Source organism: Seriola lalandi, unplaced genomic scaffold (assembly GCF_002814215.2).
Source record: "Seriola lalandi dorsalis isolate HSWRI2012SDOR001 ecotype SW California unplaced genomic scaffold, Sedor1 jcf7180002054795, whole genome shotgun sequence".
In the NCBI taxonomy this organism is placed as follows: Eukaryota; Metazoa; Chordata; class Actinopteri; order Carangiformes; family Carangidae; genus Seriola; species Seriola lalandi.
In genome coordinates, this window is record NW_019525348.1 from 304,396 (window position 1) to 323,115 (window position 18,720).

The following is an 18,720-nucleotide window of genomic DNA, read 5'->3' on the forward strand; positions in this document are numbered from 1 at the left end:
TGTGCGTCTGTGCCCTATAGGCTCCAGTGCGCTCTCCGGAGCAGTTCAGAGCTCTGGGGCTCAGCGCTCCGTCTGGAGTGCTGCTGGCCGGACCTCCAGGATGTGGGAAAACGCTGCTTGCCAAGGTTCCTCCCCACACCCACACCACAACCCACACCAACACAATCACACCTGATACCCGTTAGCTCAGTGACACAACACTGTCATCTCTCAGAACAGTTCCTCTTTGTTTGACGCCTCTGTTTGAACAGTTAATATGATTTAAAATATCTAGTGTTCTGTAATTGTTGATCAGCTTTCTGAAATAGTGATTAGTAATGACCAATTTAGTCTGATTTCTTATGGCTAATCTTTAAGATTAGTTCTAGAATCATTTTCTGCTGAGTCATGTCTCTGTGGTGCGTCTCAGCTGTAGCTGTGACCCTGAACATTAGACTCGGACTAGAGGAGCTCCTCTCAGAGCTGAGAGCAGGACTTCAGTTATTCATGAAGATGATTCACGACGATGAATATTGTGCGGACACACAGTCAAGTATCACTCATGCATAACCAGATATATATGTTGGAACTGTGTTATCATAGGCAGAGTTTAACCTTTTGGGAAATACAGTTATTTGCTTTCTTTCTGAGAGAGAGACGAGATGATCAATATTAAGGTCATGTCAGGATGTGTTAACCTAGCTTAGCATAAAGACTAGAAGCGGGGGGAAACAGCTAGCCTGGCTCTGTGTCCTTTGGCCTCGAGGTTCTAGTGGTTCAAGAACTCTCTGACCAACTAACACTGGTACGTAACCAGATACAGGAAACACGAGACGAGTCAAGGACTTGTTGAACAAAGGAAAACTTAAAGAACTATTTACAGAATGTGATAAGTTCAAAGGAAAACTGGAGTCTTAGATCAGGTCAATCAAAAAGAACCTGTGTCTCACTGTGTCTCTCACTGGCTCCCACTGTCTCTCACCGTGTCTCACCGTGTCTCACCGTCTCTCACCGTCTCTCACCGTCTCCCACCGTCTCCCACTGTCTCTCCCACTGTCTCCCACTGTCTCCCACTGTCTCCCACTGTCTCTCACTGTCTCTCACTGGCTCCCACTGTCTCCCACTGTCTCTCACTGTCTCCCACTGTCTCCCACTGTCTCCCACTGTCTCTCACTGTCTCTCACTGTCTCTCACTGTCTCTCACTGTCTCTCACTGTGTCTCACTGTGTCTCACTGTGTCTCACTGTGTCTCACTGTCTCTCACTGTCTCTCACTGTCTCTCACTGTCTCTCACTGTCTCCTGACAGGCAGTGGCCAATGAGTCAGGCCTCAACTTCATCTCTGTTAAGGGACCAGAGCTGCTCAACATGGTGAGTGATTGTTGTGTTGTTGTGGAGCTGAATCATAGAATCAGCTGGTTGCACTGACGTGTGTGTGTGTGTGTGTGTGTGTGTGTGTGTGTGTGTGTGTGTGTGTGCGCAGTATGTAGGAGAGAGCGAGCGAGCTGTCAGACAGGTCTTCCAGAGAGGACGCAACTCAGCTCCATGTGTCATCTTCTTTGATGAGATTGATGCTCTGTGTCCTCGCCGCTCAGGCCACGAGGTGAGAGAGCCAAGTCGTCAGGTTCTACAGTGCAACACACACCAGCGCCAAGTGGGGCGCCCCCCCCCCCCATTGTTACTACACTGTATGCTCCACTCAGGCATAAAAACTGGTTTCAACATATTTTAACATCTCTAACATTGATTTTCAAGCATCTTTTTAAAAACATTTTTATTGTCTTTATCTTTACTTTTTAAACACCTTTAGAACACAATTCCATATCTTACATTGTAAGTCAAATAATTATTGAACACATCAAAGCAAGTCAGACACCACTTTCCCATCCCATTAACACAAGTGAGTGGAAAGTGGTCTCGGAGTTTTGGACCCCTCGGTATTTATCCGGGTGTTGGTCGTGTACAGTAACATTTCCATTTAACCGTCCGACTGACCATCGCCATCACAGGTGAGTTTTACCAAGCTACAGAGGTACGCTACAATCAAAGATCCTCTCTAACAAAAGATGACTCATTACAATCAGCGCCAGTGGTAAGAAATGGTAAACACTTCCTGTCTCCTGGTAGGGCGTGGTCGTGATTGCTCGTTCATGTCAAAACAAAACAACAGCTGATACAGTTTGAATTTACGCCAGATTTTGCTGTTTGTTTTTATCTGCTAGTTCATATCAACCCAGAACAAGATCATATCAGTACGATACTCCTGTTTTCCCTCCAAAACAGTTCAATAATCATAACAGTATTAATATTATTAAGCAAATAAACAAAGGTTTTATTAAAGTTTTAATTCATAGTCGCATGTTTAGGTTCCTCTAAAGCTCTGTGGATAGGAAGCGATTGTAGGACTCCTGCAGCCGTTAAACCAGCGGCTCAAACTGCTTGTTTCTGTCGTGACCTGCTGATGTACAGTACAGCACTGTGTGTATGAACAGCGTGTGTGTGTGTGTGTTCAGTCAGGAGCTAGCGTGCGGGTGGTCAACCAGCTGCTCACAGAGATGGACGGCTTGGAGACTCGACGGCAGGTCTTCATCATGGCTGCAACCAACAGACCAGGTACAGATCCAGGTTCAGTCGGACCTGAACCCTTCAGGGAAACTAGAGACCTGCTGAAGCCTCCAGGTTCTTTTTTAGGACACTGCTCAACAGATATTTACACAAGTACAAGTACAATTTAGATGTACCTGTACTTAATCTGAGTATTTGCTTTTTATGCTGAATTATACTTTAACTTTTCAGATGAATATTTGAATTTACTGAACATTAAAGATTAGATAGATAGAAGAAACAGTGGTTCGAAACCTTTTTGTGTTGTGACCTTTTTAAAAAAGAAACAGTGTAGTTGTTCCTACAATAATGGGATGACATTTTCCAAGATCCCTTCAACACAGTAAATATGAGAGAAAAGGAAAACAAAAATATCCTCTTTTTTCTCCCATTCCTCACCTGACGACCTCCTCAGATTTATCTGGTTGGCTACCACTGGATTGACCTAGTTAACTGTATATAAATGTATTTAAACTAGCTCTACCTGCAGCAGCTGCAGCAGTAACATGCTGCTCACACAGTGATGCATCAGTACTAACTATTTAATGTTATCATAATTCTATAATATCAGTCACTGGGGAGGTTTGTACTTTTTTTTTTTTTTTTCAACCCTAACCCTGATGGACAGGATCTAAAAATGTCCTCCACTAGTTTCAACCTGTATTGAGGTTTTTCGCTGTTGTTCCTCTAAACTGAATGGCCGTCATTGTCTTGTCTCTTTCAGATATCATTGACCCTGCCATACTGAGGCCGGGTCGTCTAGATAAAACCTTATATGTGGGTCTGCCACCTCCAGCAGATCGCCACGCCATCCTGCTCACTGTTACTAAGGTACGTGTTCGCCACAGACACCACAGAGGTGACAGTGATTTGATTGACATTTACGCGGCAGTTCATTGTGACACTGGCTGCCAGGAAACAATTGATGGATATTGATGATGGTTGCAGGGGGGGACCAAACCTCAGCTGGAGCAGGATGTCAGTCTGGAAGAGATCGCCTTCGACGAGCGCTGCGACTGCTTCACGTATGTGTACACACACACACACACACACACACACACACTGATGACATTCACACTGTTTGTCCTGCTTTCAGTCTGAACAGTGCACTTGCTTAAACACTGCTCCCTTAATGTGATGGACAGAGTCTAAATGTGTATTTGTGTGTGTGTGTTTGATGCAGTGGAGCTGACCTGACTGCGTTAGTGAGGGAAGCATCTGTCAACGCCCTGAGGGCCCATCTCAAGTCCCAGAGTCCTCCGGCTGCTCCCTCTGGTAACTTGAGTCCTACCTCTACACACCTGTTCAGTAGTTAGTGTTTAAAGACGGAGCTGTGAGGCCACGTGGGGCTGGAGGTGTTGATTGGAAAGATCGTCGTGGCTCTGCTGGTGTTATAGACACACTTTGAATATAATGGTGTTAATTTGTTATATATAATGTTGCTGGTATCATATCAGTGTGACTATCGAGAAATGTTTATGGGAATGTCTGGGAGCCGCTCGTCACGAGTGATAAACAGGCCAGATGCCAAATCTGTAGATCACACAACACAGCAGCGAAGCATGAGAGTGTGTCTCTGTCTCGCATCAAAGGGTTAAATCAGCATTTATGAAGTTGTAGATTTCAAAAAGTTGTGATTATATACTGTGTATCGTGATATAGCCTAAAAATATTGTGATATTACTTCAAGGCCATATCACCCAGCCCTATAACCAACATTTGGTTTTTGCTGTGACCATCTAGTACATGTGGTCTCCTGTCCTTCCATGCAGTTGCTAAAATGGTTGAAAATATAAGTTCATATCATATTCATTTTAAGTCCAAACATTGAAACTATAGGCTAGAGAAAGGTGCCAGTTATATATATATATAATGCTGCTGGTATCTTATCAGTATGACTATCAACGAATGTCCCCCTGTCTATTTTTAGCTGGAAGCCGCTCATCACGAGTGAGAAACAGGCTGATGCTGAATCTCTAGATCACACAGAACAGCAGCGAAGCATGACAGTGTCTCTTTATGCATCAAAGGGTTAAATCATCATTTATGAAGTTCTATAGAGGAGATTTCACAATATCTTCATATATATTGTGTGTCGCGATGTTGCCTAGAAATATGGCGATCGGCCGTATCTCCCAGCCCTAATTCACTTATGCTCTATAAACTTTTTATGCTTCTCTGCCAGCGACAGTCAGAGCTGGAGGCGGATTGGTTTCAGGTCGTCCATCATGTCTAACATTCATTTGGACTCGAGGATGAACTTCTTCAACTCTGATCTTGATTATCATGTTAATAAATTGGTACAATCCTGTCCAAGTGTAAAGCAGTTTCAAGGTTTAGTCGAAGCCAAATCCACATTAGGGTCCAGCCCACGTTAAGACCAGCGGAGTCAGCTGAGATATAACTGGGGTATAAATATTCCTGTTAACCATCGGGTCTGATAACTCTGCACATGTGTGCGTATAAATGGTAAAAGGGTAATGTTTTTGAATTGGTTGTTACTGGAACAAAGACGTGATGATGCATGTCACCCTCAGGAGTGAGCGTGACGTTAAAGAACAGCAGCTCTCTGTTTGAAACTGCATTTACTTCCTCGCTCTGACTTGCAGAAGAGCAGCAGGATTCACAGCGTTTAACATGCTGGAAAATAGAACCTGCAGAAACCTTTCCATGACATGAATCCTCATGAACCTGACAGGACGATGTCTGGTGCTGAGGTGACATGATTCTGCTCTTTGATGTAAGTGTGTTGTTTGTCACACACAGGTCACACGTGCTCCTCCAGCTCTGTCGCCGACATCAGAGTCAGCAAACACAACTTTGAGGATGCCTTCAAGAGAGTTCGTCCATCTGTGTCCAAAAAGGTGAGAAGTGTGAACAGTGGCACGTCACTATTGTAATTGTTTTCTTTAGGTTTTTATATCTAATCTGCTTTTCATGCCTCGTTCTAAATGACTCATTTGTCGATGCTGTTTCCGTGAGGTTTCCCGCACACACACACACACACACACACACACACACACACACACAAAGTCAAGACACAACACCACCATACAACTGTGATGAGCCTCCTACCACATGCATTTCAAACCAAGCGGCCTGATGAACAACAGCAGCTGAATAACAGGCTACAATATACCGTCATATTCTGTATTAATATCCAACAGTCAGCATGAAGCAACACATTCCCTCATTCAGCAGCAGCATCATGAGAACGGTGTCTAACTAACTACTAAAGACAGAAATAACAACACACAACATCAATATATCATATTTATAAAAAGTGCAAAATAATTTTATATAATTAGACTTTATAAATTGTATTTTTTTCACTACCTTACTTAAAAAATATCAACATGTTTCTACAAAACCACAATCAGAAAGGAATTTATACCTAAATAGAAGTTTAAAACTTAAAAAATGTTGAATTGATTTAAATCAGAATTTGATTTAAGTTTAAGTTCATGAGACATTTCATACCAGACTTGCCTCACTATGATGGAACCACTTGTTAACAGAGCAGTTGTGTGTGTTGTTTAGTTGCACAGTGTCCGTCTCTCCGGCAGCTCTTCCAGATGCTGCAGATAAATGACTGTAGGCGGCTCGCTGCTGCGCTGTCTCTCAGATCACTGTCCCACAATCTCCCTGCTATCAAGTAGCCAGGAGAACCAGTCCGACCCGTCAGACAATGTGACATTAAACCGCCTGCCACTCACACACCAACCGTTCCTTCTGTCTGGCAATAATCCTTTACGCCACGGTGCTTCCTCACCTGCGACAGTCAGTCAGCTGTGGTGTGTTGTGAGGGTGAGAGCGGCTCAGCTTCCTCTGGTGTGTGAAAACCTGCCACGTTGCAGTGACTGTTTGTTTGTGTTTCCTGTGCAGGACCAGAGGACGTACGAGCAGCTCAGAGAATCCCTCAGCAGATGACCGAGACCAGAAGCAACCATCCACCGGTTTATAGTCGCATGTCATGTATTTATACACATTTTACTCTGGATGAATCACGGTGCTGCTTCTGCTTTTGTAATAAAAGGTGCGAGTAGAAACCGACACATGTGGCATGTTCTCTGACAGAAGACGTTATCAGAGCAGCTACTGTTGTGCTATCAGGCTCAGTGTGACCTCACACTCCTCTCCACTCGGCCTCTGTGACACTGCATGTAACTGATATCTGGAGTGTATGTACACTGCATTTTATTGCTGCTCTTTATCACACACAGATTGTTTCTGTTCAGTCTGTCACTGTCGACATCCAACGTGCATCTCCCGAGGCTCGACAACGAGCAGCATTACACACTGTATCAACCCTGTTCGCTGCAGTGACACAGGCTGCTAATACACAAGGAGCGCAAACACCCAGGTGTCATTTCCTTATTGTCCCGGTGTTTGTATTGGCATCACATCTGTAAGCTTTTCAAATCTGTCCTGAGACACTCAACTGACTCATCACACATCATGAGACAGGAACTGTTCTGTTCTAAGCTGTTGAATTACTGTATTCATAATAATAATCTTTATTCATAGAGAAACTACATTATGAAGTGCTTGACAAAGATGGTGAAAAAAGAATCGATAGATTTCAAAGAAGAAAAACAGATAAAATCAGGTGTAAAAAAAACCAAAACAGTCATTTTAAGAAAAATAAAACGATTCAAGGGGAAAGTAAAACCAGGAAAAGCTGTGATAAAAGTATGTTTTAAGAAAAGTCTTAAAGGACGTGGAGTTGTGATGAGATGAAGGTCTGTAAAACAGTCTGTCTTTAAAAGTTAAAAAAGATCTTATTTTAGAAATATTTCTATGATTAAAAACATGATTGTACAAGCTTTGTGACGATGCTGCTCAGAACTGACATTACTGTCGAACCATGTGGTGAGATTTTTTGTAACAGGCTTGATATGATCTGACAGGGAACCAGCACAGGGCAGATTTAGTTTTAACATGTGCTGGAACCCAATAACAAGAACGTTCGTTTAGTCTGAGGTCAGCTGAAGGAAACGATTTCACATTCAGAGAACATAGCACTCGGGTCAGTGGGTCTAACTGGCAGGTACAGTTGTACGTCATCTTGTCATCAAGAGACACCGTGTGTCTGGGGGGAAGCATGTATAAGCAGAATAAAATTGGTCCTGGCAGGACACCATACTTCACAGAATTTGCTTCTTGACAGATGAGATAAAGCTGAGCCCTCAGTCCGTCTAACAGGGTCAACTGTGTCAGAGGCTGTGCTGAGGTCCAGGTCCAGTACTGAGCACATGCCATCATCAGCAGCCATTAAGAGGAAGTTGGTGACTTTGCCCATGACATCTGGGCGACTGGGTTTACAACATAAATGCAGCCCGTGTTTGTTTCATCATTGTGTAACTTACACGACCTTTCTAACAAATGTGGGTCAGAATGTGTTGGAACCGATCTGCAGCATTATTCTTTTATTTCATTAGTGAAATAGTGTAACAACACACAACATAAAAATGACCCACATATAAGATGACACAGTAGACAGGTGTCATATTACTGCAGCAGTTTTCAGCCTGAGGCAGGAGCACTGGAACATGTACTGACCTGCAGGTGTTAGTTACACTGCAGCACACAGGTGATTAAAGCCCCTGCTAATTACACCTAATGTGACCCAGATGGTTTACCTCTGTGCCACAATCCTCATTCATGAGGCAAACATTCATATTACAGTCTAACCGTGCACAACTCCCCAGCATGAACCACACTATGTGGCCTGAGGATCGGGATGAAGACCAACAGTCCTGTGTTAGCGCAGCCTGTCCCTGTGAGCTGAGGGTGATTCAGCTCTGTAGTCATGACGACTGTAGTCTGCTGGACTGGGATGCATTATACAGGTGTTCTCGCTCCTTCCGTGTTTGTGTGTGAATCAGGTCAAATATCAGAAACTTCAATCAAATTCAGTCTAGTGGAAAAGCAACACACTGCAGCATCAAAACACATGTGAACAGCTGATGAGACTCAAGGTCCACTTACTCGCAGCTGCAGCTTTCGAGTATATCACACTGTGACTTCCCACGGCCAAGAATAAACTGTCAGTTAAAAACTCAGTTTAAACTCAGAATAAACTGGCAGTTTGTGAAATAAAAGAAGATGAGAGCAGAAAGGCCCGTGTAGTAACTATGTTGATGGGTGGATGCTGCAGTCTTACTGCGCTGGTAGAACCCTTGAGCCATCCCTCAGTGATTGTTGCACCATGATGTTACAACTACCCATCATCCCTCTGGTCTGCTGTAAGAACATATACTGACCTGAATGACCCTGATATCATGCTACACAGTACTACCATCATGTTGGTGCTGTTGAACTGGGACTCGTCAGTTACCCTTCATCCAGGTACTGGAAACCATGTGTTTTAGCCCTCTGCCGTCACTCAGCAGGTCACCATGAACTGGAGACGTGCACTGTGAGGTTGGCTGCAACACCATGGACAGAAACGAGTGTGTCGCACGGTGTTTTGAAGAAGATGTTCTTTATGGATAAGAGCAGGAAAATGAAATTAAAGGTCTTCAGTTTTGTTTTAGAGAAGCAGCGTTTTAATAATCAGCATGAATGTCAACAACCCAACTGAAAACAGAGGTTAGAACTATTTTAGATGAGTTCAATTGGACTTCTGTGACTCGGCAGCAGCAGCTATGTCACACTGACCTGCTGCCTGTTACCAGACACCGATGACTGGGAGATGACTGGGAGATGACTGGGAGATGACTGGGAGATGACTGGGGCAACAGGATCTGCTAATGTGATTGCTGCCACAGTGTTTCTCTGCTTCTGCCTGAGGTCTTGACATTTCAAGTGGCTAATGGGGTTTTTCAAATTAATGGGCCCAGAAACAATTTTTGCGCTTGTATCCACATTTGAAAGATTATTGCAGTTTTATACAACAGTTAGTTTCAACCAATTTGACTGGACGAGAGTCATATGAGTGCTGATATAGAGCATAACGGCACTGGGACTTTTAACTACATGTATCTCCACTTAACCATTAATTAGCCTAACATTAACAGTCGTTATCTATCTAAGATTGTAACGAACTTTGCAAAAATGAAAATATTTCCAGAAATAATATTTGGATTAAATCTGGTCTGTAAGTCTGGTCATCATAAGAGGATGAAGGAAGAAGCCTGGATACTTCACGCCTGAGGTAACGATAGATAGATAGATAGATAGATACTTTATTTATCCCCACTGGGAAATTCATGTGTCCATTAGCTAATTGTTTATAATAATAAAAATAATAATAAATAATAATAATAAAACAGTTCATAATAAATAAATAATCAGATTAGTCCACTTCCTTTGGCTGAGGTGTTGGACTAATGATTAATGATTGATTGATTTAACTAATATGGCGCTAGAACTGTTGTATAAAAGCAATATCTGAATCACAGCTGTGCTGATATTCAGTACGTCGCTCCCTCTCATGTGATCTTGCTTAAATCTGCTGCACGATCAGAATTCAGATCTTTCCAGATCCAGGTTTCTTGGAATTTCTGAGGACTCAAATAAACTGGAGACTCTTCAGAAACAGCTCCTGTTCTGTGGTTTTATTAAAGCAAAGACACTCAGACTGTTGTTCTGGGAAAAGAAAAGAAACACGTCACTCGAACAGCGGCTTTCCACATCAACAGTTTTTGCATGAAGAGGATAAGGTTTGAAAAAAAATGGCAGAAGATTCCTTTTGCCTCTGGAAGAGACCAGAGAGAGGCTGAGACAGTCGATCACAATATCAAACACCAGTCAAAGGAAAGGAGCGCTTGTGTTCAGATTCGTTCCACTGGTATTATGCTGCATTTGTATGTGTTTCCTATATGTTGCTATTTCTTAACAATAAAGGCTGTAGTATTAAATTCATGGTGCTTCACAATAAAAACATTTGAAACGACAATGAACTTAAAGTGCTCTGAAAAGGTTTTTGAAAAACTACATGACAACTGGGCAATCCACCTGCTGAGGAAGATCATGTGATATGATCGAAAGCTTCAGGAGCTTGTTTTGTAAACTGCTGCTTCTGAGGTTAAAAATGAACTTTTGTTGTTTCGCAGTGTTTGTTTCTACCTAAACTTGGTCTTCCTGCTGCTACATGATGTTTCAGAGGGAGACCTGGCGGACAGACAGGAGGACCACTGATTAGTGACAGTGTTTTTATTTGCTGAGTGTTCCAAGGAAATTAGAGTGTGAAGCCTCTCCATTGCCAGGAATAGTGCTCTCATTGGAAATGGTTTTCAGCCTACGACGGAGTATTAAGGCCACATTCAAGAAAAAAAAGAAATCTGAAATGACAAGAACATACTCATAATATTACAACAATGAAGTCGCAATATAACAAGAATTAAAAATGTAAAATTTTGAGAGAAAAAACATAATTCTTAGGAATATTACAACAATCAAACAGGTGAAAGGACAGTCAGTGTCAGTCTGAGCTGCTTGTCTAACAATAGAACAGACTCAGTTTCCTCACAATCTCTTCTGTGACCTGATGATGATGATGCTGATGATGAGCCATAAGATGAAGTATCTCCTTATTAGTGAAACCTCTGCTAAAGTAGAACTGCACAGGATGCTCCACATTCATTTTAAAGCTTCTGATGTTTCCTCTCTAAAACACTGAACCTACAATTACAACTTTATTATATCACTTTTTCTTGTAAATGTACAACTTTATTCTCATGACTTTTTTCTTGTGATATTATTTTATTCTCTAAATAATGACAAATCTCATAATATTACAAATTAATTATCAAAATTTCAGATTTTTTCCCCTCAATGTTTCCCCTAATACCCCGTCATATTATCCATAGTTTTTGTGGTGGCAACTTCTTTGATAATTCATGTTTTGTGCTGCACATTGTGCTTCTACCTGGAATGAAATGTGCTATATAAATAAAACTTTGCTTGTTTATTTATTCATTTATTTCATTGGCTTTAAAGTAGTCAAAGTTGATGACACTACATACTGAAGCAGTGGAATGAGCCAATTCCGCATCAACCACATGTAATTTGGTTCCAGGTTACTAAAGGCATTTCAAAGTAAAACACAGAGGACATGACTTCAGGTGCAGCTGCAGCTCCGCCTCTACAACCTGAAGCTGGAGGAGGGGAAACAGATTTTGACAAACATTTTTTCACTTCTTGGCAGTTTCTCATTAAAGTGAATGAATTGTTCAAATTTAAATGAAGACCACAAAGGCAGAAGTGAAGACAAAGCTGAGGCACTAATGAATAACACACTTTGATCTCGCATGCAACACAACCTCAAAGTCTCCTGAGTGTCACACTCACAGGTCGTATCATGTCATGGTGCATTCGTGTGTCACGTTAGAAAGCAGACAGTTGAAAACAGGGTCATGGGCCACAAAAGGCAAATCTCTACATTTAAAATAGAAAGCGACTGATGCAAGCCTCCCCATCAACTCAATACAGGAAGTATCAAACAGACATGACAGCTGTGTGTTGCAGCGATCAGTTTATATGGGGGGGGGGGGGTTTAATGAGTGGATTCACTCAGAGTCCAACTTTGGTCCACTTTGATAGAGACACGCACGCACCCACCCATGCACACGCACACAAGCACACACACACGCACACACACACACACACACTCTGCTGTCGACCAATAGCAAGTCCAAGATGGGAGGAAGGTAGTTGCCTGGGTTAATCTGTGGCAGAGCACAAACCGTAGAACACCTTCCACACGGTTTGCACTCCGTCACCAGACAGGAGTAAAGGAACTAAACCTGTGTGGGTTTATTGTTAGTTGGCTGCGTAGCTTCCTTATGATCGTTTCTGGGGCTGGATGCACAAAGACTTCTCAGACTGGTCTATGGTGTTGTGTTGTTCTTACTGGTCCAATGCAACTGCTGACAAGTGGTTTCCTGCTGTTAGGCAGTGAGTAAAGAAACCAACAAGAGGTTTTAGGATCCAGTAACACCTGGGAAAACTTTTTGGAGGTTTGTCTGTTCATGACCAAAGTCCTTTCAGAGAGCTGGAGAGAGAGAGAGAACCCTGGGGCTCTGAGCTAAATGCTAACAGTACACAGAGACGTTGAACATAGACCCAGCATGTGAAGAGCTCTCACATGTTCATTAGCACAGCAGCTAGAATGGCAGCGGATCATCTGTAAATAAAACACAGCTGCCTTCAGTGGACATGTGGGCTTAGTTTTAAACCTAAGAACTGGAGAGATCGCCAGAGCCAATTACAATTCATCCTGTGGGGAACAACAAATGTCATGGGCAACAGTCTTATTTCATTCAGAATACATGGCAAATTAGACATCTATATTAAGTTGAACTAAGTCTTTGTGCAGCCAGTCCCAGATACAAACAAACTTCTTAATCTCACACCACTTGTCTTGGCTTTTCTGAACTGGATAACAACAGTCTGTGAAAATATTTCCTCCTACATCAAGACTCCTGTACACAAACTCCACCCAGGTTTCACATGTTGAATGTATTAATCTGCAGAAGCTGTTAAGTTTATAGGGCGGTGAGGCAGCTGCTGTCATGGTGACGCTGCAGCTTGATCCAGTGAAGCTTTCAGTGAAGTTACTCCTGTTTGACGTCTCCCTTCAGCTTCCTCTTGACTCGAGAGTACGGGCTCAGTGCGTCGTCCATGATGAAGTCGTACAGAACCTTCACCCACGACGTGTACTGAGGCAGGTCATCGTAATACTCTGCTGCTATTTTCTTCACCTGGAAAACAAGAACACATAGCTTCACTTTCATTTCTGCTCCAGTGATACAGCAGGACTGGTTGCTGCTGACGTGGCTCTGATTGACCTGTGACTGATGGTGCAATCTGCCACCATTCAACACAATATACAGTCTTTTAGTGCAGCAGATTAACTGCAATAATCTTTGACAGGTGGATACAAGCAGCAAAAATGATATGTTTATCCCTCTGGGGCTATTCACTTGAAAAATCCTGCCATTTCTTACCCACGAGACAGATTTCAATGATTTGGTAATGTAATCTTCTTTTAGACTATGAGGAAGTCAAATTCACAACTCTCACATTTCCTCAGAGCTTTATTTGTGCAGTGTCTATGTAATGTGAAAAATTCTGCATAAAACACAATGTATTTGTAAACCATTTATTATGAATGACTTGTCTTAACATTAGCTTGCTAGGCTTCCTCGCTAGTGCTTGGGTAGTAAGCAAGCTTTTTAGTGAGTAACATTCTTGCTGAAATATACTTTCATTTCATTTTACAGTGTACTAAATTTCACCTTGTGCTGCTGTAGACTGGTCTTGGTTGGACCATGCTTTTACAGCTCCTGTCAGTCATTTCTAATCGCTGTTTTATAGTCTGTCTTATCTTTACTGCTGAAGACTTACTGCTGAAGAGTTTATTTTTCTGCCTTGATTATGTAAGACAGGCGCCAGGCAAATGTGAGGAAAAGATCTAATCAGGTCCAAAAGGTTCTCAGCTATGAGTTAGAGTCTTATTGTACAAAATAGAATCGATTATTCAAACCAAGTCCTTATTAATCTGCAGAGATAAGAATATAAAAATACACACATTTAACACTTATCATGTTAAACGTTAGTGTCAATAGTTTAGCATGTTGGCATGTTAACAATCTAATAACCAGGGAGTGCATCTTCACAGTCCTTACACACTTTCATTAAAAGAAGAAGACTCAAGAAGAAGAATCAAGTATTCTTCACAACCCTGATCTACTTATTTAAAGAGAGTGAGGAGGCTCATGGTGAATACATTATTTTCAGATGCACTATGTGAAATCATGTCCTAAATAACTCATTATGTCGAGATAACAAATGATACACATTTTAGAACTGTTCTCACAAGATACTGATGTACTCAGTATGATCTCAATATCAAACACTTTCTGGTTATAACAACACAAAACTCCCTTTGTCTCAAGGTGATGAGACAAATCTCAGTCTTGTCATATTTGTTGACTGACTGACTGACTGACTGTTTTAACTAAAGGGACCACAGAATAAGTTAACATTTCCTGCTCTCATATTATGTTTGAGAGAGGAATTAGTACAGCTTCCTGTCGTGACAGATGTTCCTTCTTCCAAACCTTTCTAACCTGATGGAAATGCAGATGACATTGCAGTCTGATAGAAAAGTGCATCACCTGTGGCTAACAGTGATCTCCAGTCACTCGGGTGTACTCACCATGGGCAGCCTGCGTCCTGGGATGCTGGGAAAGTCGTGGTGCTCATTGTGGTAGCCCACGTTGAAGGTGAGAAGGTTGAGGGAGCCATAGTAAGAGTAGGTCTCATGACCCTTGAGGAACATGTAGTGCTCAGCTATGAAGTGACCAGAGATTGGGTGCAGACCCATCCCCAGCATGGAGCCAGCCAGCATGTAGACCACAGGCTTAGCCCCCCACAGCCAGAAGAGCAGGATGTCAAAGGTGAGCTGGAAGGCCACGTTGGTCAGCTCCAGCTGAGTGATGGGTTTGGGGTTGATGCAGAGTGGGCGGATGGCATAAAACAGCGGCTGCAGAATAATCCAGATGAATTTACGGAAGCGTGTGCAGAAGAACCAGCCTTCAAACTCAGTGGGGATGTCCACGTCTACACCGTCTCCACCCAGGTAGCGATGATGGTCCAGGTGGTAGCGTTTGAAGGAGGCAGAGTAGGGCAGGCCGATGGGCAGGTTGGCAAACATGGCAAAGTAGCGGTTCCACATGGCCTTGTTGTTTCCAAAGGCCGTGTTGTGGGAAATCTCATGAATAGCAAGCGTCATTGAGTGGTTGATACAGCTGCCAAAGGCATAGGTCCAAAACAAAACCCATTTCCAGTCCAAGTCTTTGACCAGGTAGAAAGCTAAAAACTGTATCGCCACCATCATGCACACAATCCATTTCAGTCTCGGGTCAGGTCCCATCAGCGACTTGATTTCTGGATATTTGGCTGTAGAAGCAAAACAAGAGACTAGAGTGAAATTCATTTCAGATTGATATACTGACAATTATCTAGTGGCACACATTTATATGAACGACTTCACCTTATGTTTATACTCAAAGATGTAAATGTAAAAACAGAGAAAGAGGTTGATACACCAGTGATATTTAGATGAAAAGAAGCATTTCAATGTCAGTCAACTACTGATCTGTGTAGGGCCACAACTACATGGCTGAGTGAGATATGTTCACTTGTTGATTTAGTTATTCTAACTGTGATGACAGTGGGCGTATTACAGTTTTTCTCAATTGCTTTGATGCAATTACACATCACAAACGTCATTCTCACAGTTCATCATTTCTCAAAAAACTAAATCACCTGTGCAAAAGTCACTAAAACAATGAAAATCTTGTTCACGTGTCGAAACATGCAAAGTCAGTCAGTCACTTCAACATTGAATCACCAATGAATTAAACCTTTTCACCAGAGCTTCCAGACTTAGACTCCAAATGTTGCTGTTTTGATAAAAACCTGACTGACTTTAGAAAAAGAGAACAATGTGCTGCAGTTACAACAGTAACAATTTGGAAAAAACAACTATATTCTGTTTCAACATTGCATAAGTGTTTACTGTACTGTGTACATTTCAACACCTCTTAGTAGATTACATTACTGTGTTGTCACTTTAGATCACTGTATGGAAATGTATATACAAGCTTGTGGAAGACAGAAGAGCTTTAGATTTAGAACATGGTAAATCCAAAAATGTACTATAATGAAAAGGTGTTTGGCAATTGATGCAAATACTTGATTTTTAGAAGTGTTTGTAATATTTTCAATTCAGTACTTCATTTTGCAGCAGGTATGTGGCAAACACATTTTGTGAGCAATTTATGGATTTGTGTGCAGAGTTCTGAAAAAAATGAGACCTAGTTTAGGAAATGTGTGTAAGCAGTGTGTGTGCGTGTGTGTGTGAATGACCTGGGTCTTTCGTACATATTTGAAAAAAGTTTGTTTGAAAACAATGCAATGCAGGACAGTATCAAAGTGAAGGTCTGTCATTCTATCTATGCAAGTTGCATCTTCAGGGCCCACACTGTTGTGCTACACCACTGCGTAAACCATAAACCACCACTGCATTAACTGATGTTTTTATAGTTCCAACAGAGTCTCCATCAGAGTGAACGGTGTCACCTGATCTCACGCCAGGTTCGTGTGTCAGAATCTCCCAGTTCAAATTTTATTCATATCAGATCAAAACCGGGATCAACATTTAGTTCCGTCTTTGGATCAAGTAGCTTCTGGAAATGAGTTGTGCCAAAGTCAGCTGTTGTTATTTCAAAGTGTGAATACAGATTTAATCAACAATTGATCTTCTGCTGCTATCTGTACTTTTTCTTCTATCTTTATCTTTGGCACAAACATTTCTTTCAGGATGAGTTCAGTTCTTCAAGAGGCTGGAACTCAAAACAGCTTCTGTCTTCTCAGTCTCCAGATTTCAACTGGATCTTTTCAGTGTCAGTTATTTGTAATCTTAGTAACTTTCTAAGGCTGAAGACTAAACAAAGATAGGTTCATCACGAGGTTTGAAAGGATTCTGATTTGATAATGGAGTCAGATTGGATCATTTTAAAAGCCTGAGAGGAATGAAGAGATTCTGTGCTGTTTGAAAAGGGACACTGGTGAAGGACATTACATCTCTGTCCTCTGTGTCCATCTTCTGTTCTTTAGTAATCGCCTAGTAAAATCAGCTTCCCCTGTATCTTAGGCGTACCGTACTGTATGTCTAATGTTATCATGCATTCATGTTATTTATTTTACATTCCATTCTTAGCCATATTGCCACAGTTCCCTACCAACAAGTTGATACTTTAATAACTTTTATGTTCTTAATGGTTTTTATAGTGAACTAAAAGTTGACAAACCATAAATTTGTTATCTTGTATCAAATGTATTAGTTTCTTAAAATCAAAATTTTTCAAAAATTAATATGAAGATTTATTTAATGAATATCTAATTATGACATGAAGTGAAGTGAGTCACGCTTTACACAGTTGTATTAAAAGAGAGTAAAACAAGAGTCACTTTTGATGACAGCTGTCACACACTTAATAACCTGTTAACTAACATCTTAGCTGATCATTCCCACGGAAAATGTGACCTGCAGAAGACGTCATTCAGCTCCAGGCTTCATTACAAAGACTTTTTAGCAATAATCCAACAGACTGGTGAGGTAAAATGTTAACTAGCCCGTGCCAATTATTACTAGCCCAGTATTCAGGCATGAACCTTGCCCCTATATATATATATATATATATGTGTGTGTGTGTGTGTGTGTGTATGTGTGTATATGGCTGCCAGGTGGTTATAGTTTTAAAGGTTATTCTAAAACTAGAGGAAAAACTTTGTTTCACATTAAACTGCTTAACACGTCTGGCCAACATTTCCAGCAGTAACACCCAAGGCTTATCTCTTCAGTCTTGCAAGACACTACTGTTGAAAGTCAGAACAAGCAACGCTGTGAAATGGTGTGTTTGTTTAATGACACAAGTCCCTGTGGAGGAGACACAGAAGTTGGGAGTAAATGGCTGACTTCCCACATACCGTCAAAATCACCCTTGTGTTAGCCTCACTCCAAACTGAAATCCAGAGGAAACTAAGCAGCTGCTGTGAAACAAACATGAGCACAGACTTTGTATCAGAGCTCTAATCTACACTGGAAGTTTTTTTGGATGATTTTGAAACTCTTTATCTTGGCTTTTTATTGATTCAGTTTTATGTGCCTTGTCCTTGTTCCTTGTTACTAAGTGGACCTTGTGTTGAGACTGTCTAAACTACTATTGCCTAGGGCAACAGTGAACTCACAAAATTTGTATGAAATTTCTGTATTTGCATATAAATGTTTCAAAAGTTATTTTCACTAATCTAATGTTAATGTTGGTTAACCTAAATGTTAACATATACCTGTGGCAGATGAGGCCAGAACTGACCTCATGCACTGTCCTTCACCAGAATGTTTAAATTCATCTAGCTGCGAAGACCTGGAGGAATCCAGCTACACTTTCGTTTGTAGTTAGTCATGTCATGTGGTTCAGTGTGTGTGCGGACTGCGGCTGGCTGTGCAAACTGCCAAGTGTTGATAAGCCAACTGATGGGTTTAACAAGTCACTGAACATGGCCGCATTGCGGACCTTTGTTACTGAACTAAAGTTTATCTATCATTGTCATCAAGCTG

General features: G+C 41.6%; 2 protein-coding genes across 3 annotated transcripts in view; one reads left to right on the top strand and one right to left on the bottom strand.

The window, feature by feature from the left end:
• Nucleotides 1-6,940, top strand: part of nvl (nuclear VCP like) — a 19,075-nt gene extending 12,135 nt beyond the window's left edge. For both annotated transcript variants that reach the window (XM_023425907.2, XM_087179197.1), the window contains exons 16-24: nt 21-125; nt 1,287-1,349; nt 1,462-1,581; nt 2,492-2,591; nt 3,307-3,413; nt 3,531-3,607; nt 3,766-3,857; nt 5,349-5,446; nt 6,468-6,940. In XM_023425907.2, the coding sequence (XP_023281675.1) occupies nt 21-125; nt 1,287-1,349; nt 1,462-1,581; nt 2,492-2,591; nt 3,307-3,413; nt 3,531-3,607; nt 3,766-3,857; nt 5,349-5,446; nt 6,468-6,512 (807 nt within the window). In that variant the 3' untranslated portion in view covers nt 6,513-6,940. The remainder of the gene's footprint in view (nt 1-20; nt 126-1,286; nt 1,350-1,461; nt 1,582-2,491; nt 2,592-3,306; nt 3,414-3,530; nt 3,608-3,765; nt 3,858-5,348; nt 5,447-6,467) is intronic.
• A 3,189-nt stretch (nt 6,941-10,129) lies between these two features.
• Nucleotides 10,130-18,720, bottom strand: part of degs1 (delta(4)-desaturase, sphingolipid 1) — an 11,361-nt gene continuing 2,770 nt past the window's right edge. Inside the window, exons 2-3 of the mRNA XM_023425831.2 lie at nt 14,752-15,494; nt 10,130-13,291 (exon numbers count right to left, since the gene is read on the bottom strand). Of these exons, the coding sequence (XP_023281599.1) occupies nt 13,145-13,291; nt 14,752-15,494 (890 nt within the window). The 3' untranslated portion in view covers nt 10,130-13,144. The remainder of the gene's footprint in view (nt 13,292-14,751; nt 15,495-18,720) is intronic.